The sequence below is a fragment of the Bufo gargarizans genome, chromosome 3 (genome assembly GCF_014858855.1).
Source record: "Bufo gargarizans isolate SCDJY-AF-19 chromosome 3, ASM1485885v1, whole genome shotgun sequence".
Lineage (NCBI taxonomy): Eukaryota > Metazoa > Chordata > Amphibia > Anura > Bufonidae > Bufo > Bufo gargarizans.
In genome coordinates this window covers 123,964,147-123,991,046 of record NC_058082.1, presented here as the reverse complement: position 1 = coordinate 123,991,046, position 26,900 = coordinate 123,964,147, and the positions used below count along the sequence as shown (strand labels likewise).

The following is a 26,900-nucleotide window of genomic DNA, read 5'->3' as shown; positions in this document are numbered from 1 at the left end:
CCGGAAGTGATGTCGGGCAGAGTGTGTCTGGTTAACAGCAGCTCGCAGTGACCGGGGGGAACGGGCCGGCTGTTATCGGTGACCCTCGCCCTCACTTCGGAGCCGCCTGGCTGGGTAAGGGTGACCCACCCATATGTGATGTACACCGGGCCACCGTCGTACGTTACATGGAGCGGTACCGTGTGCAGGAGCTTGTGCTGACACCATGGCTGATGACAGTCCCTGCCTTCTCATGTATGAGTCATAGGAATCCGGGATCTCCTGACCGGGGCCTGAGCTATAATGCCACAGATATAGGGACCAGATCCCAACCTGTGGAGGTGATGCCAGGGCAGCCAGTCACATGGTAGCTTCAGGCTCTAGGGCACCCTTCTGCAGATGCTGTGGAACTGCAACTCCCAGCATGCACTTTTACCTGGCTGTTCCAGTAACTCATATAGAAGTAGGATTCTGGGAGTTGTCTGGGGGGCTAGAAGTTGCTAATCTTTTGCTCTAACACAGGGGTCAGCAACCTTTTGGTGCTCCAGCTGTTGTGAAACTACAACTTCCAGCATGCTCCATTTATTTGTGTGAGAATTCTGAGAAGAGCAAAGGAAGTATGCATGCTGGGAGTTGTAGTTTCACATACTTGATAGGTATTGTGCTGCCCCTTAGCAGCCACTGTCTTATTGTTCCTGTGGTTCAGAAGTGACATTTGATGAACTGTCCTGGATATAATGGCCGGCTATTATAGCATGTTATTATATTATATATATTGTTATTGGGCACTGGTGGCGAACCTATGGCATGATGCCAGGGGCAGCACTCACAGCCCTTTCTGTGGGCACCCGCACCCTGGATAAAGTCTATGGTGTACCAACGTGCCTTAGACTTCTCCTGCCATTCTTCAGCGCAGGCGCACTATGGACAGCGCAGGCAGCGCACTGAATGCAGGCAGGCTATTATAGCTAAGTGATAAAATACATGGAGGATATACTATACTGGACTGTAGTATTCAGGTTACGTTGCCGTGTTGGCACTTTGCGATAAATATGTGGGTTTTGGGTTACGGTTTGGGCACTCGGTCTATAAAAGGTTTGCCATCACTGTTAGGGCTCATGCACACGACCGTTGTTGTTTTGCGGTCCGTTTTTAACGGATCTGTTGTTCCATATCTAAGTTCCGAAAAATATGTATGACATACGGATGTGTTCCGTGTGCGTTCGGTATTTTTTTGCGGACCCATTGACTTGAATGGGGCCTCGGGCCGTGATTTGCGGACAATAAAAGGACATGCACTACTTTTTTGCGGAACAGAAATACGGAAACGGAATGTACATGGAGTAACTTCCGTTGTTTTTGCAGACCCCTTGTAGTGAACAGTTCCGCATACGGTCCGCAAAAAGAGCGGAAGCGGAAAGAAAGTATGTTCGTGTGCTTGATCCCTTATAGGGTGTTATGTCGTCACAGTATGTTAACCTATATGATATAGCAGAGTTGTTCCTGCGTCGCCTCCAATTATAACCAATAATCTCTCGCCTGCTGCTGCCATGTGACTGTAGCAGTGATGTGGATGACATGTAAGGCTACACTTGAAGGCCGTTTCCCAGTTTTGGCTCCAAAAAACTATAGGGTAAGAGTTATGAGACTCTATAAAGAAAAACTGTCTTTGTTGCCAATAGCAACTAATCCCAGCACTGCTTTCATTTGTTATTGTATAGGAGCTGCGTCGTCATTGGTTGCTATGGGCAAGAAAGTTTTTCTTTTAGACAGTTTTCACGGGCAGGAACGAGCATTTGCAGGAACGTTTGCCCTGTCTAAATCCACTTTAAGATTATTGATTGATTGTCAACAGCACATCACACGGTGTAAACATGGAACTGTATGGAAACGAAGAATCACAATAGCGATCATTCATCCCCATACAGAGGGGATGGTTAACTAAAGCTGAACAGGCGGCAATGATCAGGAATAGGGATGAGCGAATCGACTTCGGATGAAACATCCGAAGCAGGAGCTCCGTACAGTATTAGAATGTATTGGCTCCGATGAGCTGAAGTTATTGCTTCGTGAAGTCGTGCGAGACTTTGCACAATAACTTCATTAATTTGTTCTGTAAAATGGTTTGTGAATTGTTTTTACATTATACAAATTAATTTATGAAGTTATTGCGCGTAGTACTTTGAGTCTTCGCGAAGCAATAACTTTGGCTCATCTGAGCCAATACTTTCTAATACTGTACTGAGCTCCTGCTCCGTACAGTATTAGGCCTCATGCACATGACCGTTTTTTTTTTTAAGGTCCGCAAAAACGGGGCCAGTAGGTCCGTGATCCGTGACCGTTTTTTCATCCGTGGGTCTTCCTTGTTTTTTGGAGGATCCACGGACATGAAAAATGAAAAAAAAAATCGAAGTCAAGTTTGCCATTGAAATGATAGGAAAAAACGGACACAGATCACGGACACGGATGACAATCTTGTGTGCATCCGTGACTTTTCACGGACCCATTGACTTGAATTGGTCCGTGAACCGTTGGCCGTGAAAAAAATAGGACAGGTCATATTTTTTTCACGGCCAGGAAACACGGATCACGGATGCGGCTGCCAAACGGTGCATTTTACGATTTTTCCACGGACCCATTGAAAGTCAATGGGTCCGCGAAAATAAACGGAAAACGGCACAACGGCCACGGATGCACACAACGGTCGTGTGCATCAGGCCTTAGAACAAAGTTTTACGCGAATCGGATGTTTCATCTGATTTGCTTACCCCTAATCAGGAACAAACTCCTTCATTCCTGATCAGTGCCTGCTAGTGTGCAATGCATTGTGAAGTAAAGACACATGACAAGATGGTAAACTGAATGTTGTCCTATCTGTATGGGGGTTTGACAGTTTCTGCATTGTGGTCATGAGGGAAAGCAGTCCTTGCTCTTTTAGGCCTCATGCACACGACCGTTGTTGTGGTCCGCATCCAAGCCGCAGTATTTGCTTCCTGGATGCGGACCCATTCACTCCAATGGAGCTGCAAAAGATGCGGCCAGCACTCTGTATGCTGTCCGCATCCGTTGCTCCGTTCCGTGGTCCGCCCAAAAAAATATAACCTGTCCTATTCTTGTCCGTTTTGCGGACAAGAATAGGCAGTTATATTAATGGCTGTCCACGCCGTTCTGCACACAGACTCCATCCATGTTTTGCGGATCCGCAATTTGCGGACTGCAAAACACACAACTGTCGTGTGCATGAGGCCTTAGGCTGCGTTCACTTGTAGGTTTTTAGTGGTGTCTTTGATCATTAGGTGGCCTCTTATTGTCAAAGACATAGCCTACTTTAGCTCTTGGCATTATACACAGGAATTACTCCATAAAGGAGACACTAGGGGTGAGACACTGTGTGAAAAACATCCCAGAAAGGCCGAATGCACACGGCCGTGGTACCCCGGCCTGGCATCCTGCTGACAGCAGGAGCGCACGGCGTCATCGGTTGCTATGACGCAGTGCGCTTCATGCCGCCGCTGCAGTACAGTAATACACTCGTATGATCTATACGTGACAAAAACTGCTTGCGCTTATTCTGGCTTTTTTTTAATTTTTTAACCTGTAAACTAAATTCGGGTGTCGTTATGCAGATTATAAAACACATAGCCATTTATTGCCTATTTTAGGAAATCTGCAGAGATCTGAGTAAATTCCGTCCTGGAGCCATAATTCCCAGCCTCATAAGTCAGTAGGGGCTGCCATGTAGTCTCCATTGGCCTATGTGGATGGACTACTGCTCTGGTATAGGGAAATTATGCTGTTACAGTAGAGAGAAACCTGGGGGTGCAAACACCATTAACGGAATACACGTGCTATTTGCCGTAGATTGCGTTAGGTCGGTGTGATGGTGACAGTATATTGTGACCTGCACAGCTAGGGTTACACCATCTGTCTGTATAGGAAGTTGTGCAGTTAGTGAAGAGTCAATGCAGAATAAGGCTAGTGTTCGCTAGGCAAAAAGGGGCATACACACTGTTAGGGCTACTTTCACACTAGCGTTCGGGGCTCCGCTTGTGAGTTACGTTTAAAGGCTCTCACAAGCTGCCCCGAACGCATCCGTCCAGCCCTAATGCATTCTGAGTGGATGCGGATCTGCTCAGAATGCATCAGTCTGGCGGCGTTTGGGCTCCGCTCCGCTCAGCAGGCGGACACCCGAACGCTGCTTGCAGCGTTCAGGTGTCCGCCTGGCCGTGCGGAGGCAGACGGATCCGTCCAGACTTACAATGTAAGTCAATGGGGACGGATCCGTTTGAAGGTGACACAATATGGTGCAATTTTCAAACGGATCCGTCCCCCATTGACTTTCAATGTAAAGTCTGGACGGATCCGTCTGCGGCTACTTTCACACGTAGAATTTATTTAACAATATAATGCAGACGGATCCGCTCTGAACGAATCCATCGTCTGCATTATATGAGCGGATCCGTCTCAGATGGATCCGCTCTGAACGCAAGTGTGAAAGTAGCCTTAAATGTCACGTGACATTCCTGTCACACCAATGTCGCGTGCCATTTTTTTATAATGATAGTGAGTTTGCACTGCGGCGTGCAACATGGCGGTTATACAAAAATCCAACTTTGGATTTTTTGCTACTGTTGTGTCACAGTGGCAGCATGTCGCAATGCGACACAATTGACTGTCATAAAAAGTTGCACGACTTTTCTGCAACTAGAAGTACTAGCCCTATAGCCTAAATCTGTTGCCCTTTAATACAAATGTGGTGTTTTCATAGAAACATAGAATGTGTCGGCAGATGAGAACCATTTGGCCCATCTAGTCTGCCCAATATACTGAATACTATGGATAGCCCCTGGCCCTATCTTATATGAAGGATGGCCTTATGCCTATCCCATGCATGCTTAAACTCCTTCACTGTATTTGCAGCTACCACTTCTGCAGGAAGGCTATTCCATGCATCCACTACTCTCTCAGTAAAGTAATACTTCCTGATATTACTTTTAAACCTTTGCCCCTCTAATTTAAAACTATGTCCTCTTGTAGCAGTTTTTCTTCTTTAAAATAATCTCTCCTCTTTTACCTTGTTGATTCCCTTTTATGTATTTAAAAGTTTCTATCATATCCCCTCTGTCTCATCTTTCTTCCAAGCTATACATGTTAAGGTCCTTTAATCTTTCCTGGTAAGTTTTTATCCTGCAATCCATGTACCAGTTTAGTAGCTCTTCTCTGAACTCTCTCCAAAGTATCAATATCCTTCTGGAGATATGGTCTCCAGTACTGAGCACAATACTCCAAATGAGGTCTCACTAGTGCTCTGTAGAGCGGCATGAGCACCTCCCTCTTTCTACTGGTAATGCCTCTCCCTATACACCCAAGCATTCTGCTAGCATTTCCTGCTGCTCTATGACATTGTCTGCCTACCTTTTAAGTCTTCTGAAATAATGATCCCTAAATCCCGTTCCTCAGATACTGAGGTTAGGACTGAATCATTGATTTTATGTTCTGCTCTTGGGTTTTTACGTCCCATGTGCATTATTTTGCACTTATCAACATTACATTTTAGTTGCCAGATTTTTGACCATTCATCTAGTATTCCTAACTTTTCCATTTGGTGTATCCCTCCAGGAACATCAACCCTGTTACAAATCTTTGTGTCATCAGCAAAAAGACACACCTAACCATCGAGGCCTCCTGCAGTTTCGCTAATAAAGATATTAAACAATATGGGTCCCAGAACAGATCCCTGAGGTACCCCACTGGTAAAAAGACCATGGTCTGAATTAGAGTTGTTGCGATACCAATTTTTTGATTCGGTTTCGATACCATGAAAAAGTATTGCGATACTCGATACCATTCGATACCACGCGAAAAAAATAAACAAAAAAAGCCACGTGCATTCCTCATTTTTAAAAATGGCGAATCGCGCAGTTTTTATTTTATTTTTTCTGTTCCGGCGTTCACCACCTAGATTTTTTAATATATTTTAATAGTTTGGACTTTTCTGACGTGGCGATGTAATATGTTTATTATTTATATATTTTATATGTGAAATTGGGAAAAGGGGGTGATTTATACTTCATATTTTAGTGTTTTTTGTTTGTTTTTTTTTACACTTTTTATTTAATAACTATTTCCCCCTTAGGGGCTAGAACCTGGGATCTTTCATCCCTTTTCCTATTCAGCCTGATAGATCTCTATCAGGGTGAATAGGACTTCACACTGTCCCTGCTGCTCTGTGCCTTGTGCACACAGCATCAGGGATGTTACCATGGCAACCAGGGCTTCTGTAGCGTCCTGGCTGCCATGGTAACCGATCGGAGCCCCAGGCTTACACAGCTGGGGCTCCGATCAGAAGCTGCCACTGCACCACCAATGGCTAAAAACCACAAACATGGCTGAGGATCTGGTGGATATGCTGTGGACCCCCTTTTACTGAAGCGCTGCGGATTTTCCATTTGGATTTGCATACAAAAATATGCAGCTGATTATAGTAGGAGAAAGTGAGTAAGATTTATGCAAAGCCATCTGCATACATTTTTAAATCCACAGCCTGTCCATTTCTGACAGGATTGTTGCAGATTTTTCTCCATTAGAAGGGGTGGCACGTCACTAGGATATACAACCAATGTCCTCTGGAACGGGACCCCCAAAGAGAACTAGAGCGCACTGCGCGGCGTGCTCTCCGCTCTCTTCTGTGGGAGATCCAAGAACAGCAGAGTGCTCCAACCATGCCCATCTCCTCCGTTCACCTCTATAGGACTGCCGGAAATATTTTCGGAACTTCCACAGAAGTGAATCGAGGGTGGCTGCACCTGTCCGCTTCGCTTTCGTTCATTTTGTGAGCCCCGTTTTAGAAGTAGGTGGCATATCCTCAGCAATCCTAAAATGTTTCACATTTTGCTGAATTACCCATGCAGCCACAGCAAAAGTCCTAAATAAATAAAAATAGCTATACTGCCCTCCCTTCATCCCATGCCAGTCTCTGTACAACCTGATTTCCTGAGAGGACATTGCAGACAGCCTGGTTATACAAAGACTGGCACAGGACCTGGTACAGTATGTCAGGTAGTGACAGAGGAGGGGTATACTGCTTCATGTTCACCAGGAGCTGGAGCCGAAACCCAAAAGCAAATCTGCTCAATTTCCGCTGCTTTGGGCGCACTCAAGGGTAAGTCTGCTGTGAATCTTACTGCATTTCTGCAGCGAAACCCATGGAAACCGGCAGCAAAACCCACCGCTGATTTTACCATTTGCGCTGCAAAGTGTGAAATTCACAGCAGGGGGAGAGGGGCGGCAATGAGAAGAGAGGGGCGGCAATGAGAAGAGAGGGGCGGAGGAGGGGCGGGCGCACTGCGCCACCAATGATAGGATTATTTCCACACAGAGCGGCGCCCAGCTATGTCCCAGCACTCACCATTAGTCCTGGGCGCCGCTCCGTTCGCCTGCAGTGCTCCATTACTGTCTCCTGCTCCACATGCTGCTGATTACTATCGGAGTGATGGGAGGAGACATCAGATTCACTAGTGGGCGTTCCTTCTCCCTGGCTGTAGCGCTGTCCAATCGCAGCGCAGGGAGAAGGAACGCCCACTAGTGAAGCTGATGTCTCCTCCCATCGCTCCGATAGTAATCAGCAGCATGTGGAGCAGGAGAGGAGACAGTAATGGAGCACTGCAGGCGAACAGTGCGGCGCCCAGGACTAATGGTGAGTGCTGGGGCATCGCTGGGCGCCGCTCTGTGTGGAAATAATCCTATCATTGGTGGCGCAGTGCGCCCGCCCCTCCTCCGCCCCTCTCTTCTCATTGCCGCCCCTCCTCCGCCCCTCGCTTCTCATTGGTGGCAGCGGCAGCAGCACAGGGGCAGGGAGGACAGCTTCCTTCTCCCCGTGCTGCTGAGAGAGAACATGAGCGCGCCGATAGCAGCGCGCTCATGTTCAGAGATACTAGACTGCGCAGAAGCGCAGCCCAGTATCGAAAAAACGGAAATCCCGGTATCGTATCGATACCGGGACAAAAGTATCGATTGGGTATCGAAATTTCGATACCCGCAACAACCCTAGTCTGAATATACTCCATTGACTACAACCCTCTGTCTGTCCCTCAGCCACTGCCTAATCCATTCAACAATATGGGAGTCCAAGCACAAAGACTTAAATATATTGATAAGCCTTCTATGTGGGACAGTATCAAAAGCCTTACTAAAGTCTAGATAAGCAATGTCTACTGCACCTCCTCCATCTATTATTTTAGTCACCCGATCAAAAAAATCAATAAGATTAGTTTGACATGATCTCCCTGAAGTAAACCCATGTTGTTTTTCATCTTTCAATCCATGGGATTTAGATGTTCCACAATCCTCTCCTTAAGTATGGTTTCCATTAATTTCCCCACTATTGATGTCAGGCTTACTGGCCTATAGTTGCCCGATTCCTCCCTACTACCTTTCTTGTGAATGGGCACAACATTTGCTAATTTCCTATCTTTTGGGACGACTCCTGTTACCAGTGATTGGTTAAATAAATCTGTTAATGGTTTTGCTAATAGACCGCTAAGCTCTTTTAATTGCTTTAGGTGTATCTCATCAGGCCCCTGTGACTTATTTGTATTAATTTTAGACAGCTGAATTAGAACCTCTTCCTCTGTAAAGACACATGCATCAAAATATTCATTAGTCTTCCTCCCTAACTGAGGTCCTTTTCCTTCTTTTTTCTTTGTAAAAACTGAACAGAAGTATTCATTGAGGCAGTCAGCTAGTTCTTTATCTTCTTCCATATACCTTCCTTCTTTTGTTTTTAATTTGGTAATTCCTTGTTTTAGTTTCCTTTTTTCATTTATGTATCTGAAGAATGCCTTATCGCCTTTTTTCACTGACTGAGCTAATTTCTTTTCTGCCTGTGCTTTAGAAGCTCTTATAACTTGTTTGGCCTCTCTGCCTAATCTTATAAATTAGCCTGTCATCCTTTTTTTTTTTTTTTTTTTTTAATATTACTAAATGCTATATTTTAGTTTTTAATGATTTTTGCCACTTCTGCTGAGTACCACAGTGGTCTCTTCCTTTTTCTGCTTTTACTGACAAGCCTGATGCAATTATCTGTTGCCTTCAATAGTGCCACTTTTAAGTAGTCCCATTTCTCCTGGACTCCAATGAAACTGTTCCAATCTGATAAGGACTCGTATACCACTAAACTAATTTTAGAAAAGTAATTTTTTCTAAAATCTTAAACTTTTATTTTTGTGAGGTGTGAATCAGTCACTGTACTTATAGTAAATCACACTGACTGGTGATCACTAGATCCCAAGCTTTCCCCTACAGTAATATCAGATACCAAATTCCCATTTGTGAATACTAAATCTAAAATGGCCTCCATCCGGTTTGGCTCCTCAGACTACTTGCTGTAGAGATAATCCCAGTAGGGAATTTAGAATATCTGTACACCTGGCAGATACTCATCTAATTCTTTGACTTGGCCAGGTGGTCTGTATATCACACCTACACGAGTTACCTTATGATTATCAAGCTGTAACGTAACCCAAACTGACTCTAAATTGGTCTTGCTTACTTGTAAAGGAGTTTTGAATAGATCTAAATGTCTGCAAGGCTGTCAGTAAAATAACAAAGAATAATAATAATAAAAATACTTATATATATATATATATAATATTTAATCAGGACTAAAGGAATGCTGGGTGGCCAGACGTTAAAGAGCTTCTGCTCTATTTCTGGTTAGCATTTATGTTGTTGTGGACTGAATCTCCAGTGTAAGGGCTCTTTCACACCTGCGTTCTTTTCTTCCGGCATAGAGTTCCGTCGTCGGTGCTCTATGCCGGAAGAATCCTGATTCAGTTTTATCCTAATGCATTCTGAATGGAGTAAAATCCGTTCAGGATGTCTTCAGTTCAGGACCGGAACGTTTTTTGGCCGGAGAAAATACCGCAGCATGCTGCGCTTTTTGCTCCAGCCAAAAATCCTGAAGACTTGCTGCAAGGCCGGATCCGGAATTAATGCCCATTGAAAGGCATTGATCTGGATCCGACGTTTAGACTTTTCTGAATGGTTACCATGGCTGCCGGGACGCTAAAGTCTTGGCAGCCATGGTAAAGTGTAGTGGGGAGCGGGGGAGCAGTATACTTACCATCCGTGCGGCTCCCCGGGCGCTCCAGAGTGACGTCAGGGCGCCCCACGCACATGGATGACGTGATCGCATGGCACATCATCCATGCGCATGGGGCGCTCTGACGTCACTCTGGAGCGCCCCGGGAGCCGCACGGACTGTAAGTATACCGCTCCCTGCTCCTACTATGGCAACCAGGACTTTAATTGTGTCCTGGTTGCCATAGTAACACTGAAAGCATTTTGAAGACGGATCCGTCTTCAAAAGCTTTCAGTACACTTGCGTTTTTCCGGATCCGGCGTGTAATTCCGGCAAGTGGAGTACACGCCGGATCCGGACAACGCAAATGTGAAAGAGGCCTAAGCTGTGTAGATGTTCTTCTTACTAAGCTCTCTGAAACACAGCCAGAGAGTGGTGAACAGTGGGGGGCACCACCAGTATATCTTTATCCTGAGCACCTTGTTTAGGCAAGTGTGCATGTTCCCTTTCAGTATGCAACATCTCACCATTCATGGAGATAGTAAACAAGCTGGTCTTGCAAAACCAAAAGCCCTCATACAGCTTCGTCGAGTATAAAATAAAAAAGTTATGGCTTTTAGAAGATGTCACTGATATTTTTATTTTTTTCAATCAAGTATCTTGCTGATGATAACTTTCTGATTCTTGTTTGTCAGGCAGGATAAAAGGAGAACAATGACTGCAGTAACCTAGCATCCTTTGTGCCCCATTGATGGGACATAAATAAAAAGATGGAGAGGCAAATAAGAGCAGAGAGTCATGGACTTTCCACCCCAGGACACCCTCATTGCAATAAATCGCATGAAAGGGATGGCGCACACCTATCCAAACCAGGAAATAACTGTGGCCTTTCTGCTTCTGGAAATACAAGACATGCAGGTAAACACACTGGTGATGGCTCACCAGGCAACGAATCAGGGGTGTTTAGAAACCATCAGTTTGTTGTGCCTAAGCCTGGTTGCTTCCATGGTTCTGATGGAGCTCCACAACATAGTGAAGCGACTGGAGAGGTATGGACTAAAGAATTTTTCTCTGTTAAAGCATCTGGATACAATATAAGTGAAGACTTATGTGAAGGTCAAAACTCACCACAAGTTGCCACCTCTAGTGGTGAGTGTATTAGTAATAGTACTGGATCCGTTGGTGGCACATACTCCGATATTGGTGACCGTACCTGGAGTCAGAACTGCCACCATTTTTCTTGTTACCAGCAGCAGTCTTTGAATGAGGAAGGAGGCGAAGATGAATATTCTGGGAGACTAGCAGAGGATGATCCTTACAAAGGAGTAGGTGGAAGAAGAGGTCGTAGAGGAAAAACCCAGAACAGTTCAAGGGATAATTCTAAAAAGGATGGTCGACAAGCTCCTTTTAGCGGCAAGCACAAAGTAAATCGCAAGAAAAATCATGTGGATGGGAGACACCAGCTGAGATCCCTCATTCCTCAGCCATTGCTTCAGTTTTCAAACTATTGTATTCGCGTGCTCATCGATTTGGTGCTGTTTATTGGTGAATATGTGGAGTCGCTTGGCATGCTCTTGTATATCAGAGTTTGGCAACCTGCCCATGACGTGGGCAGTTTAAAAAGTCAATTCTTTGCCTTTGGAATCTGGGTTAAACACCGCACTAAAGATTTTTGGGTCCTTGTTTGCTATAGTGGAGCATGGATTTTCCGTGTGCTTAAGATGTTGTGCGCTCTGCTCTTCCTGCTGCTTATGCTTTCAGTGCGCTGGGCTCGACTTTGCTGGCAGTATATTAAGAAAAAGGTGGACAGAGTTGAAAAAGATAAAAATTGGAGATCTTGGATTTCTACTAACCTGCATACAATCTGGGCCTTAGTAACACAAAACAGGACCTGTAAACGTTTAGTCAGTCTGCTCAGAAGATGGACAGGAAAGTTATGGCCTTCCAGGTTAGCTACACAAAAAGAGTCTACATGGGCCTCCGCGGGATCACCTAGTACAGGAGGCCGCTTCCAGCCTAGGCATGAAGTGGAGCGATTGCTTTCTATGGTTGATATTCCAGAGGAGGATTTAAATCCATTTCACGTGTTGGGAGTGGACATGGGCGCTAGTGATGTAGAGCTTAAAAAAGCTTACCGGCAGTTGGCTGTATTGGTGAGTACTTACCTATGCTGTAGATTCCTTAAAGGGATTCTGTCACCTCGTTTTCGGTTATAGAGCTGCGGACATGCACGGCTAGATCGCCGCTAGCATGTCCGCAATATACCGGTCCTATAGGGCTGTGTCCTTTTATTTTGTTTAAAAAATGATTTGAGAGATATGTAAATGAGCCTTGTAAGGGGCTGTACGAACCTTCCTGGTGCCCAGCACCGCCTATGTCCTCCGAATCTCCTCCTCTAGTCACAGTTAGATTGCCGTAATCTCGCGATGCGCAAGTTCCTTCCCTAAAAGGACACAGCCCTATAGGACCGGTATATTGCGGACATGCTAGCGGCGATCTAGCCGTGCATGTCCGCAGCTCTGTAACCAAAACGAGGTGACAGAATCCCTTTAATGTGTGAGGACAGTGATAACTTTTGTTAAAGAGATATTTTAGCTTTTAAAGGGCATCTGTCAGTAGATTTGTACCTATGAAACTGGCTGACCTGTTAAATGTGCGCTTGGCAGCTGAAGGCATCTGTGTTGGTCCCATGTGCATATGTGCCGCATTGCTGAGAAAAAGTGCGTGAGGGCGTTGCCGTTACTCCAAGGGGCTCCGCTCTCTCTGCAACGGACGCCCACACTCTTCTTGGATTGACAGGGCCAGGCTGTGAAAGTCATTACGCCTGACCCTGTCAATCAAAATGGAGAGGGTGTGGCAGTTGCAGAGAGAGCAGAGCCTCTAGGAGTAATGGCAAAGCCCCAATTGCTGGTAAAACATCATTTTTCTCAGCAATGTAGACACATATGAACATGGCACCTACTTATATGCGCTCGGCTGCCAAGTGCACATGTAACAGATCAGCCAGTTTAATAAGTACAAATCTGCTGACAGATGCCCTTTAAAGAATCTGGCTCCAATTTTGACATTACCAACATGTCCTTACCTTTAGGGCTCATGCACACGACCGTATGGCTTTTTCAGTGTTTTGAGGTCAGTTTTTTACAGATCCGTTGTGTTTACTTTCCGTTTTTCCGTATGCCATATACAGTAATTACATGGAAAAAATTGGGCTGGGCATAACATTTTCAATACATGGTTCCGCAAAAACGGAACGGATACGGAAGATATACGGATGCATTTCCGTATGTGTTGCGTTTTTTTTTTTTTTTTTTTGAGGACCCATTGACTTGAATGGAGCCAAGCACTGTGATTTGCGGACAAGAATAGGACATGTTCTATCTTTTCACGGTACGGAAATACTGAAATGCGCACGGAGACACTTCAGTTTTTTTTGCTGAACCATTAAAATTCATGGTTCAGTATATGTACCGCATACTGAACGCAAAATACTGTCATGTGCATGAGCCCTAAGAGTATGGCATGCGGACACTGCGGGTTTGCCGTGGATTTTACGGGTGAAATCTGCAGTACAAATTCACATGCTGTGCATGTAAAATTCACACCACAAGTCAATTTACGCTTCAGATTTTTCATCGCTGTGTGGCTGAGATTTGCTAAAATTTCATCTACTTTGTTGGTACTGTAGTGCCCTGCTGATTTACCACCCGCAAATCCATGAACCCAAATCTGCAGCATGGATGTACCCGAAAATCTCACAGATCATCTTGTGGGCCCTTACTGGTGTCTGTGTTTACAATGGTTCAGCAATGACTTGTCAGATCACGAATGTGTAAATAGACAAACCATATTTAAAGGGGTTTTCCGCCATTAAACGTGTTGGCATATTGCTAGGAGATGCAGATCCAGGCCGGGGTCCCTTCCAGCCCTTTGAATGATTCTATAGATTTTCTCTGCACATCGGTGCTCCTGTGCTGCTGTGAAGGAAATGACAACTTGGCCTCATTCGCTTAAAGGGATTTTCGGGAGTTCAGTATTGATGGTCTATCCTCAGGCTAGATCATCAATAACTGATTGGTAGGTGTCTGAAACCCAGCACCTCCACCGTTCAGCTGTTTGAAAGGGCTGTGGCAGTCTGGTGGGCGCTGTAGCCTCCTCACAGCAAGGTATATTGGATATGCTTTGTATTGGAACCCAAGTCCATTTGCTTGAATGGGACTGAGCTAAACATAGACCATGTAACTGATGAACTTGACGTCACTGGCCTAGGAAGAGACAGCGGTGCTCACCGGATTGCTGCTGCCTTTTCAAGCAGCTGATCGTCGGGGGTGCCACTAGTTTGGCCACCAACAATCAGATATGAATGTCCTATCCTGAAAATAGGCCATTAATATTGAACTCCTGAAAAACTCCTTTAAATGTTGCTGTTCAGTTCCCAGTACAGTAGGGGGAAGGAGTGCTGCTGTGCAGAGATACATTAGGGGCCAGTGCTCTTTGTTCAGGTGCTAGTTGGGGGTCCTAGAAATCAGGCCCCCAACAATGATGATGCCTTATTGTAGAGAGGAGTGAATTAATTCTAATGACTAAATTCTTCTCATCAGCAGGACATCTTCATCTGTGGAAGCTGGCCCCTAGGTGAAGGAGTGCCCACCTCCCGCTAGATTGACAGAGCTGGACATGTAGCCCGGTCCTGATAATTCTCTGCGTGTGCCACTGCTCCGATTAGCAGAACAAGGGTAGATCCTCTGCTTTGGAGCTACGATGGTGCCTGCGCAGACGCTGCTCTGAACCAGAGCCTCGGGCTTTGCTCTGCATTTTGGAGCAGCAGCGCAGGCACAAAATTTGCAGGCAGCTGGGCGCTTCTTCAACTGCGGGCACAGCTTCCACTGGTGAAGAGGTCGTGAGACTGATGCCACTGTGAGTTTTGACTACTGCTTCCCTTCAAAACACCATTGATTCTAAACCATATGTGTAACCATCTAAACAGAAAACACCCAAAAAGCCAAACTACAGAAATGTAAATTATAATATTTATTGAATTCCATATAATGAAAAGTATAATACAATCACAGAGATACGGTTAAAACCAGATCCCATATAGCAGCATGTGGCAAGTCACACATAAAACATACAGCGATCTATGCTGATCAAAGAACACCACCTGTAAAAGCAGGGCTGTGGAGTCGGTAGATAAATGCTCCGACTCCTCAGTTTTTTGTACTTCCGACTCCGACTTTGACTCTCCGACTCCTCTGTATTTAATATGCGAATGTATTTTATACATTCCTTGAAGGAAAGAAAGAAGTTCTTCTAAGCTCTTCTAGCACAGAGAGGTAGTTGGGCAGAAGCTGCTGCCTTCTCCTTTGTGTGCTGATCTTCTGCTGAAGACAGGGCAGTGGGAGGATCCAGGAAGGGACATTTATTTTAAAACATGATTTCCCTAGAAGAATCCCATAGTCATGTTTAAAGTTTAAGATAACATTCTGAGTTTACACGTTTTATAGCCTTAGCTGAATGACAGCAGTTTTTCCAATGGTTTACAGCAGGGATGTCAAACTCGTGGCCCTCCAGCTGTTGCAAAACTACAACTCCCATCATGCCTGGGCATACTACAGCTATCAGGGAATGATAGGAGTTGTAGTTTTGCAACATCTGGAGGGCCATGAGTTTGACATCCAGTCTTGAACTATTGACCCTCCATTCCCTTCACTTATACAAGTGTCTCTAGTCCTGCAAAACACATATTTACTTAATCCCTTATCAGTGAGAGGCTAGGTAAACCATGGGCATTGTGTTCCCTGTAACATCAGAACACAACACAATGGAAAGTATATGTATTGCCACTCCTAATTGTGCATTGCGTGCCATATAGTGAAGCATATGAAAAGCATGCTTCTTCACATCACTGAACGCGTTTGTTTTGCGGTTACGTGAGACACTGCATGGATTTGCCCTATATTCTTACAGTAGAGAAGTAATTAATTATAACTGTTTATGAATTCGGACATTTAAACTTGCTTTTTTATTTTTTTATTCCAATTTAAATTTAGTAGGAGTCGGAGTCGGTTCATTTTTTGCCGACTCCGACTCCAGGTACCCAAAATTGACTCCTCGACTCCGACTCCACAGCCCTGTGTAAAAGTCCACTAATCAGAAGGGCCCATATCCATCAGTGCACTAATCCTGACCTCCAGCAACGCCCCCGACGTACGTTTCTCCCAACGGCTTCTTCCAGGGGCGTGCTCTGCTTCCCTTCAGTAGCAGAGACTATGCTGGAGCTTGTTCATGGATGTCAGAACCGGGATTGGGGATAGTTATTTATTACCTATGCTTAGGTTAGGGGATAAATGTTCTGTTCCTCCTCATAGTATGACCACATTAAGGACTAGTTCACACTTAAAAGTTTTGGTCAGTATTTGATCAGTGATTTCCATCAGTGATTGGGAGCCAAAAGCAGGAGTGGGTCAAGAACACAGAACAGGTGCAAATTTTGTCATTACACTTTCTCTGTGTGGGCTCCATTCCTGGTTTTGGCCGAGACCAAATCTGTGAATTGTAAACTAAACCGAAGGAGTTTAAATGGAGTAGTAGTCACAGCCTCTCCATTCAGTGTCCATACGGCTGAGTACACTTTGACTGTTTGTCTACCCATAGACAATGAATGGAGCTGCAGGGTGTTCCTCGACCACAATTTCATTCAGACTCCTAGCCAGTGTGTTCTGTGAGGCGGAACAACGGCTTGGGACCTCCATTTTAGTGATCATGGTGGTCCCAGCGGTGAGTTCTTTAACTAGCTTGTGATATGAACCACAGCACTTGTAGAAATTGGGACGTTTTTGTCATGGCATTAATTCAGGTCTAAATATTGTAATTGTACGTGTACTACACTAGTATGAAATCTCCTTTCATGTATCAATGGGTGTTTTAAAAAAAAAATCTTGACAGGTTCATCCAGACAAGAACAATCACCCTCGTGCAGAAGAAGCTTTTAAGGTTTTACGTGCTGCTTGGGATACTGTCAGTAACCCGGATAAAAGAAAAGAATATGAACTGTAAGTGATGATCTCTTACAAGACCTTTATAATAATGTGCTACCACTGCTTGATACATAGTGACTTTGATGTAAATGGTTTTGGTCTGACATCTGCCCTGCAGTAGGCAAACCATAAATTTAAATTAAATTCCGACACAATGGCGTTGGACACAAGGTTTGTGACTTTTTTACCCGGTACAAAAAGGCCCTATAATATGGTCTGTTACGGTATTACAGTCTGTCAGCGGGAGGCTGGGTGCTTTCAGCACCAAAAGAGACCTGCCTCCTGCTAACAGACTAAAAAAAAAAATTGACTTTTATCGGTATGCGGTACAATCTATATTGTAAGTGTGGATGTAAAAAAGCAATGTGTGACTTGTGTTTCACCTTGATCAGAAGTCCATGTGTATCCAGTACTGTATTGAGGGACTGGTCTCTGGAAACCTGCCCTAAATGTATTCATACACATACTAGCAATGTTGTTAAGATGCTAATGCTGTATTGTGTAGTGCTCGCCTCCTCAACGTGTTTCGCAGGTTCTGCGGCATCATCAGGGGAGTGGGACATAAGCAAAATATTGCGTATAAGGGGCTTCCAGGATTAAAATATTGATAACCTCTGCACAGGTCATCAATATTTCATTTGTAGGGGGTCGAATTCCTGGCCCCCTCACCACTGACTCTTCCTATGGCAGTGATGTCGCGTGCATATAAGTGTAGAAGATTGACGGCACAAAAAGATCTCCTGGTCCATCTAGTTTGCCCTTTATATTATTTCTTATCTTAGTATAGACGTGTTTATCCCTGGAACTACCCTTCCCTCCTAAATCTAATTTATACCTTTTCACATATTTAAAGGTGTCAGTCATGTCCCCCTTTCCCATGTTTCCTCAAAGCTATACATATTAAGTTCTTTAAGTCTATCCTGGTATGTTTTATGCTTAAATGGGTTGTCTCAGCATGGACAATGGGGGCATATTGCTAGGATATGCCCTCATTGTCTTATAGGTGCTGGTCCCACCGTTGGCACCCTCACCTATATCGAGAACGGAGCCCTGCAAAGTGGTGGCCGGAGGACTCCGGTCCAGCCACCACCAAGCCGGCCCCCTATAGAAGTGAATGGGAGTGTACCGCGCATGCGCTACCCCTGCTCCCATTCATTTCTATGGGGCCGACGGAAATAGCTGAGCCAGCGCTTGGCTATTTTCGCTGGCCCCATCGAAAGTGAATGTAGGGAGACTGCGCATGCGCAGTTCGCCGTCCTTCACACGCGGGGCTTCGTTCTCGATATAGATCTGGGTCCCAGCGGTGGGACCCACGCCTATAAGACAATGGGGGCATATCCTAGGGATATGCCCCCATTGTCCATGATGAGACAACCCCCTTTAAGACTCTTGAGAAGGAATAAGATTGCGCAGGCTAAGTGAATAAATATATTTATTAAGTGTGATTTAAACATAAGGTAAAACGGACAAATCACATACAGAGTAGTAAAAATTAAATAATCATCAGTGGCATACACATACAATATTGGGAAACTCTGAGTCTGCCATGTTGTAGCACATGGCCGACACCGACACCCCCAGGTGTTATAGATAAGGATATCAATTCATCCTACCTGGATGATTTCTTCAATGGAGTGCCGGTTAGATGTCTGTGTGCAGGCAAGTTTATATCCTTTCAGCCCTTCCTCCCAAAGTCCAGTGTGCAGCATGCATGTCTCTGAGATAACCACTCAGGAATCTGGCCTAGCACAACGGGGGTTGGGTATGCTATCTAACTATTATTACACAGAGTAAAAGTTCATATAAAAGGGGACAGAACCAATCGGTTCTTAAAGTACCCTTACAACACAGACCATCAACCATTTCTAGATCCTTCTCTTCTGAAGTCCTGCCAAAATGATAGTCAGATAGAGGGTTCTTTCTCCCCAAGTGCGTTATTTTACATTTGAACTGCAGTTTCTCTCTCGCTCTATAATATATATACTGTGTGTGTGTGTGTGTGTGTATATGTAATATATATATATATATATATATCTCTATATATATATCTCCTTATTACACAATTCAATAGGATGTCTATATGTACCTATATTGTAAGCAAAGAAAACATACTGTATTTTGCTGTACTCCAAGAACCCAACATAATTCAGCTAATGGAAAGATTTCCCCTAAATCTGACACCGGGCTATGAAAGGGTTTATCTTTGTTTCTTATGTTTCTTTCCAGGAAGCGAATGTCAGAAACGGAGTTGGCCAAGTCAATGAATGAATTTCTTACCAAGCTGCAAGACGATCTAAAAGAGGCAATGAACAGTATGATGTGCAGCAAGTGTCAGGGGAAGCACAGGTACCATGCAGTCAAGCTACTTAAAACGCATTTGGCTTGTAGGATTATTGCATTTTTTTTTTTTTCCATAACACAAGCTCAGATTCTTAGGATTTTTATTTATTTATTTTGGGGGGGGGGGGGGGCTTTCCCATGGGGCTTAAAAATGGCAGAAAAAAAAACCCATGCTATAAGTGTTAGAAAATAAAAGCCACCAACAGTGGCTGTCGTAAAAAAAATATTTTAGTCAAATTTTTTTGCTCATTTTTAAAAATGCTGAAAAAGTAGTAGTGTAGTGAGTGTGAATGTGCCTTTAAGTAGCTGCAAGGAATGTTTTTCTTCAGTTCACTAAGTACATAAAAAAAATGCAGAGTTGTTAGGATCTTCTTAAAGAGTAACAGAAGACCAAAATCTAAAGCCTTTCTAAAATATTTATAATGGAAAATATAAAACTGACATTGTCAGCTTTCCAACAAGGCCCGGGCCATATCTCTAGCTGCTACCCAGCCTGAGAAATGGAGCATTAAAGCAGCCCTCCCCCTTCAGCTAGCTGTGATTTCAGCCAGCCTGGACGAGAGGAGGGCAGTTGGGGAACTGACATCCTAAAAAAGGATACGTTTTGTATAGTCATAGTGACCCACCGAATAAAGTTATCGAGTTATAAATAACACAGTGAACACCGTAAAAATAAATCCAACAAAATCATCCTAAAATTGCTGTTTTTATCTTTATCCCTAAAAATGTTAATAATATATATACCTGAAAATGGTTCCTAAAAAAAAAAAATAACAACTCAAAATTCAAGAACTCATACTAAATTGAGGAATAAATAAAAAAAAGTTATGACTGCTGGAACACAGAAAATATTACTGGTCCTAAAATTACTTATGTCAATAAGTGGTTAAAAATACACTTGTGTCTCCTGAGCTGTGCACGAACTAGATTTACTTCAGACATAAATTCAAAATCTACAATTAAAAAGTGACATTTTTGGGAGTGTTTTTGCACTTTTAATGTGTCAGAGTTAAAGGGGTATTCCCATCACAGACAATGGGGACATATTGCTAGGATATGCCCCTATTGTCTGATAGGTGTGGGTCCCACCTCTGAGACTCACCTACAACGAGAACGGAGCGGAGAGAGTTGTGGCTGGAGGACCCCGGCCTCCACCAAGCACTGCTCCTATACAAGTGAATTGGAGCGCACCGCACATGCGCTGCCCCCGCTGCCATTCATTTCTATGGGGCCTACGGAAATGGCCGAGCCAGTGCTCTGCTATTTTCGGCGGCCCCATGGAAATGAATGGAGGTTGGCTAGGAATGCGCAGTGTGCCCTCCACAACTTTCCCCGCTTTGTTCTCCTAGCGATATGCCCCCATTGCCTGTGTTGGCAAAACCCCTTTAAAGTCCTTGCCGTAACATGAAAATGTCTCATATAGATGTGCTATATGTAAAAGCGCCTTGTCCTTGAGGACGGAGCTGATCAGGGTTTTTAAGATGGACTGGAAATCATTTAAGTTCCCACTTCATGTATCTTTCTGATGCAGGAGATTTGAAATGGACCGGGATGCTGCCAATGCCCGTTACTGTGCTGAATGTGGAAAAATGCATCCTGCAGAAGAGGGAGATTTCTGGGCAGAATCAAGTATGCTGGGACTCAAGATCACCTATTTTGCGATGATGCAGGGCAAAGTGTTTGATATAACGGGTAATGAAATGGAGAATGGTGATGCCATTGACATAGATTACATATTATTAACTTTCGCATAACTGGTGTCAAACTGGTTTATCAGTCCCTTTTCTCATTCTGTAAGTCACACGCAGCCACTGTGGTGAAGGCAATAGCTGTCCTAGGCCGATTACAGTACAGCTGTTAACATCACTCCTTTTCTCCTCATTTAGAGTGGGCGGGATGCCAACGTGTGGGAATCTCGCCAGACACTCATCGGGTTCCATATCACATTTCATTTGGTTCAAGAAATCCTCCAACCGCAGGACGACAAAGGTTTGGACTACATATATCTATATATTTTTTATGCCTTATTCACGCAGTCAGTGTTTGGTCAGTGATTTCCATCAGTGATTTTGAGCCAAAACCAAGTGCTGGTCCAAAACACACAACAGGTGCAGATCTTTCCCTTCTACCTTATGTCTGTGGAGGCTCCAATCCTTGTTTCGGCTCACAATCACTGATGGAAATCACTGACCAAAACACTGACGTATGAATAAGGTTTTAGAGTTATGGAGAGCAGCTAAAGCATCCAGTAGATGGTTTTAAAGGAAATCTGTCACATGGATTATCACTAATAAGGTAAAACAATTCCCATGTAGAACAAAACGCCTCCTCCGCTGTTGTACCTTCCATTCGGCAAAATCATCTTTGTATGATATGCAAATTAGGCAGTAAGGTGCCCAGAGGGGCGTTATTTTCTTTCAACGGTACTCAGGAACGCCCCATTCGAAAGGGCAGGCCCGCCCTCCAGCAGAGCCCAAGCAGGCCTTTCCTGGGCTGAGACTCCACGCCTCTATCAGCACTGTTGACGCGCCCCCCTTCCCTGGTACGTCACTGACGAGAGGTAACGCCGCCCACAATTGCCTTCAGCTTCTCAGAGACAGAAAATAATGCCCCTCTGGGCACCTTACTGCCTAATTTGCATATCATACAAAGATGATTTTTTTCCAAATGGAAGGTACATCAGCGGAGGAGGTGTTTTGTTCTACATGGCAATAATTTGACTTTATTAGTGATAATCCATGTGACAGATTTCCTTTAAGTCTGTGTGCAGAATCTGCCGCTGCTTCGCCAGCGGAAAAATTTTTGCCCTACATAATCTACATTCAAAACGGCATCAACTGCGTATAGTTCACTTCAGTGTAAAAAGCTTGACTGTGTGCACAGGGAGTTTCCACCACCAAAAAAGACATTTATTTAATCAGGTAATAATAACCTGTTTTAGTAGTGTTTTATAATGAGGGGGTTTCTGGGATTTCAGAGTAAATGTTTAATATACTTCGGCTACTTTAGGAGCCTAAAAAAAAAAAAAAAATCCATCACCCATTGACTTCCAATGTATTTAGCGACGGATCAGTTTTTTTTCCGTTTTGATTTCACCCAACCGCATCCATAACAGAACGGATGCATCCTGATGTGCAAAGTCATAACGGATCTGTTTAATTCCGTCATAGAGATCGTCTGCCGCATCTCAATACCGGAATGAACTATGCAAGTATGAAAGTAGCTTTAAGGGGGGATTGTGCTGAAGTGAGACAACCCCCTTTAAATTAAAATTTGGGCAGCCCTCTAATTAATTATATGCTGCTGTCATATAGGGCAATATATATTGTCAGCTAGGTTCACTTTAAAGGGGTTGGGCCAGGTATTAAAGTTGTCCCCAATCCACAGGATAGGGGATAACTAACTGATTACTGGGGGTTGTCCATGTGTCCTGCTCCTCCATTTATTCTTTATGGGACTGCTGGAGATGGCCACGCTTGGATATTTCCAGAAGTCCCATAGATTCATAATCAAAATGGTCACAATTTAATTTCTAAGATGCTTATCATTCCATCCACCAAACAGCGCTCACCTTCTTTTTATGTTGGAATACAGCTGCCATTTATGAACTTTCTGTCTTTCACTCTAGAGCTCCATCAGAAAGCACTCCGCCCTCTATGGCTGATGTACAGAATCTTTTGAACAGAATATTTCAAGGCTCTCCTGGTCAGATGCCCAATGGGAACATCTTCACACCGCCCCAACAGCCGCCGCAACAGGGAGCTCAGTCTCCTCCCGCACCATCTAAACCTGACACTGCATCTAAAAGCGAAACAAAGGCAAAGCGAAAGAAAAAAATGAGGCGCCCCGTACAGAGATGAGTCCAAACCCTAAATGTGTTGTCTGGGGTAAAGACATTAGGCGCACAACTTTCTTCAAACTATGAAGTGTCTAGTGTTTCAAGTCAGACTGCTGTACACTGACGGGAACCAAGCTGTCAAGGGCTTTACACAGCATTCAAATGAAAATGTCTTCTTTAATTTTTATTCTCCAGTTGCATTGGGGACCACAGAAGCTTTCCCTCCCTTTAACACGTCACAGATTTTATTTTATTTTTTTTTAAATAAAAATAAACATAATCTTCCCATCATACCAAAGATACCTGATGTAGACCTCTTTCTGGAGAGAGTGGGACATTGCTGTACGTGTAGTCTATGGGGGGGGAATGGACTCCCTGTAGAATGTGGGGGCGTACAGCTGTGCAAGAATCCCTAGCTCTTCTAGGTTTACACAGAGGAACTTGGACGCTACAGTGGTTTTGCTTTGGTTACCCTTTTGCCATGTTATCGAATTTGCTGTGAATTATATCAAACCCCATGAAAGCAAAGGAGCTGACACTTTTTTTTTTTTTTCTTTTCTTTTTTTCTTATCGACATGGAAGTTAATACAGGGGCAGACATTCTACCGATTTTCTCAATTTTCTTTTCCTGTAGTCTTTCTGTTCTGCTTTATTATGTAACCATTGCATTGGTCTGCTTGCTCCATTAGAACTCACATATGACCATACAGGTATAACAGAATTAAAGCACTTGAGGGAGTTTTCCGACATAAGGTTTTAGATCAATGGAGTGCTGCAATTAGGATGGGGGCTGGTCTTGAGAATGAGGGTATTCTATTCCTGCCTGTTATTCACTGGAGAGGAGCCCACGGGGCTTATTTGTATTCAGCGTGAGTTAAAGAAGTAATGCAGGATTTTGCTATTATTAGCTTATCTTCACATTAGGCCATCAATAATATATTGGTGGGTGTCCGACACCCTGTACCACCACTGATCAACTGTTCCTGAGTAGGTTTGGCACCGGAACTCCATTATACAGCTCCATCCTTCGTATAGTGGGGAGAGCTTGTTACTCCATCCACTGCACAATGGACGGAGCTCTATGTGGTTCCAGCTCAGACTTCTGCCACCCGAGCTACTCTGATACAGCTGATTGGCAGTGGTGAGGGTTGTCGCCTCTCTCCAATCTAATATTCATGGCTTATCCTGAGGAATACCAAAACCGCCTATGGATAACAGTGGAGAAAAAGCTGATATTTCTCGATCATATCATTGGGGGGGGGGGGGACACAGGACCGTGGGTATAGCTTGCTGCTGCCACTAGGAGGCGACACTAGGCTGAAAAGTGATAACTCCTCCCCTGCCGGCTATACCCCCCTCCAGCCTGGAGAGAGCATATACGTTTTTAGCTTGGTGTCGTAGGAGGCAGACCACCCTGCTTTATCAGGGCGAATAACTTTTCTTAGAATTTTTTCTTCTTTTTTTTTTTTTTATCTTTTTCCCTTTTAGGTAGGGGAAACGGAGGCGCCTACCCCTCTGCCTATCCCGAGAGCTAGACCGGTGTCGGAATCCCTCACCACTTGACCTCCTCAAGAAGCAAAAGTGGACCAGGGCAGCCCAGCTCCCCTGCTTCCCGCCAACCAAGGGGTCATCTGGATCCGGCGAGACCCACCGCCATTCCAGTCTCCTACCACTTCGGGTGCCAACTGCTGAAGAGGTGACCCTGTTGGTAATCTGAGGAGGGGTGAAGAGAAGAGGATGAAGATGGGGTTAGTAGTCCAGACTGGGTGAGTATCAGCCCTCTCCACTACGGTTTTTAGGAGCGAATACAGTGAGTGTTCTTTATGTGTAAAACTTTAAGGGTTATCCTATCTTGTTCCTTAGGCCCTGCGGCCTACGCCATTTTCCCTGAAGGGGTTAAGGGGTTAGTTCCAGGGGGGGGGGGGAGAAGAATCAGTTATTCGGACTCTGACATGAATCCGGTTCAATCTTCCAAGATTGCGTCCATGCTAGCCAGCAGTACTGGTTGTATGCATTACCCCCTTCCTTAGGCGGCATTTGCACTACTACTGGATACAGTACTTACCTTTATGTATTACCTCCTTCCATAGGAAGTGCCAGTCATAGGCGTTCACCCTTCTGTAGGTGGCGGAATTGCAGTTCCACTGGGTACAGTACTGTCCATATGCATTAGCCTCTTTCATAGGTGGCGTTATGGCATTATCACTGGTTGCAGTGTTTACCGTATGCATTACCCCCTTACATAGGTGGAGGAATTGCACTTCCCACCGGGTACAGGACTCGTCACATGCATTACCCCTTTCCGTAGGTGGTTTACTTGCACTACCTCGGGATACAGTACTTGCCATATATGTTTCTCCCCTTCATAGGTGGAGTGATTGCACTGCCACTGAGTGCAGTGATCACCGTAGGCATTACCCCCCTCCATAGGTGGTGCAATAACACTACCGTTGGATACGGTTCTGACTATCGCGCTACCCCTTCCTTAAATGGAGGATTGCACTACCATGCTTTCTGTGGCATTGCCCCCTTCCACAAGTGATCCGTTAACGGGGGAATCGCTAAGCATCTTTGCAAATCAGAATAATTTTTATTGATTATCAATAAAGTTATTAACAAAATAAAGATTTGTATACAATAACAAGATCCGATCAGTCTATCCATCAACTTCCCAACAACATAATGGACCCATCACTATAGTAACATTGGCGTAATATAAGTTACATAGACAGAAACTTGATATTATAAAGATACAGGACGTTACAAAAAAAATGATGCTAAATAAGTACTTAACATCCTACCAACCCCCCCCCCCCTTACTTGATCCTGCAGAGAGACAAATCATTATTATTTATTAATCATATCTCAAAAAGGCCGTTTCAATAAGAACTGATACTAAAGTGAGTATGCGACCTTCCCCAGTAGACTTTACATGCTATACGCCACGACACTAGATGCCTTTGCTTCCTTCACAGGTGGGCCATGGCAACAGTCGGTACCTGCTGGTACCTTGTACTCTTAATCTAGTGGTATATGGATACTGTCACTGAATACTGTGGCTACTTCCATATTGTATCCTTCTTTTGTTCCGGCGCTGGTTGGAGGTGCAAGTATGTCGACCTTTGTTCTCTCAGGGGGGTCACCCAGCAACACTTATGTGTCCTAGAGACCGCACATCCCCATGGGCCTCCACCGTTCAGGTCGGTCATGGTATTGGTCCTCGACAACATGCAGTGCTCATGCCATTACACAGAATATTGTGATTACGATCCAGCGAGCCGAATGTTGCACTAACTCTGTATTCTTTGTCCACCTCTCCTCCTTATCTAGGTGAGGGTGTTATGCTGGAACTCTGGATTAGCTACTACAGCGTGTTCTCCTCCACAGGGAAAGTTTTCACGCTAGGGCTACCCTGGCACTGCTTCGGCGGTTGCTCCTTTTCAGGTTGAGTGTTTAAGGTTAGCTCTACTTAACTGGGACAGCATGGTACCATGACTTCTACTGGATGTTCTCAGGCCTCCCCCTCAGTTTTACGCTGGCGGAGCATGCTGTAGTTCCTACAGTACAAGGGGTATTTGCGTCACCACTACATACTAGGGTTCCTACTGCACAGCTCCTTCGTCAG

General features: G+C 44.5%; 1 protein-coding gene across 2 annotated transcripts; it reads left to right on the top strand.

Annotated features, from left to right (window-relative positions):
• DNAJC14 (DnaJ heat shock protein family (Hsp40) member C14) lies at positions 1 to 24,558 on the top strand. 2 transcript variants are annotated; one of them, XM_044285981.1, is made up of 7 exons: positions 1 to 114; positions 10,756 to 12,213; positions 17,006 to 17,112; positions 19,324 to 19,443; positions 20,969 to 21,129; positions 21,324 to 21,426; positions 23,066 to 24,558. In XM_044285981.1, the coding sequence occupies exons 2-7, from the start codon at positions 10,831 to 10,833 to the stop codon at positions 23,295 to 23,297; spliced, it is 2,106 nt and encodes a 701-aa protein (XP_044141916.1). In that variant the 5' UTR covers positions 1 to 114; positions 10,756 to 10,830; the 3' UTR covers positions 23,298 to 24,558. The 2 variants fall into 2 exon arrangements, with proteins under 2 accessions (XP_044141916.1, XP_044141917.1); XM_044285982.1 differs by having other exon boundaries at positions 10,756 to 10,978; positions 23,066 to 24,557.
• The last annotated feature ends 2,342 nt before the right edge of the window (positions 24,559 to 26,900 follow it).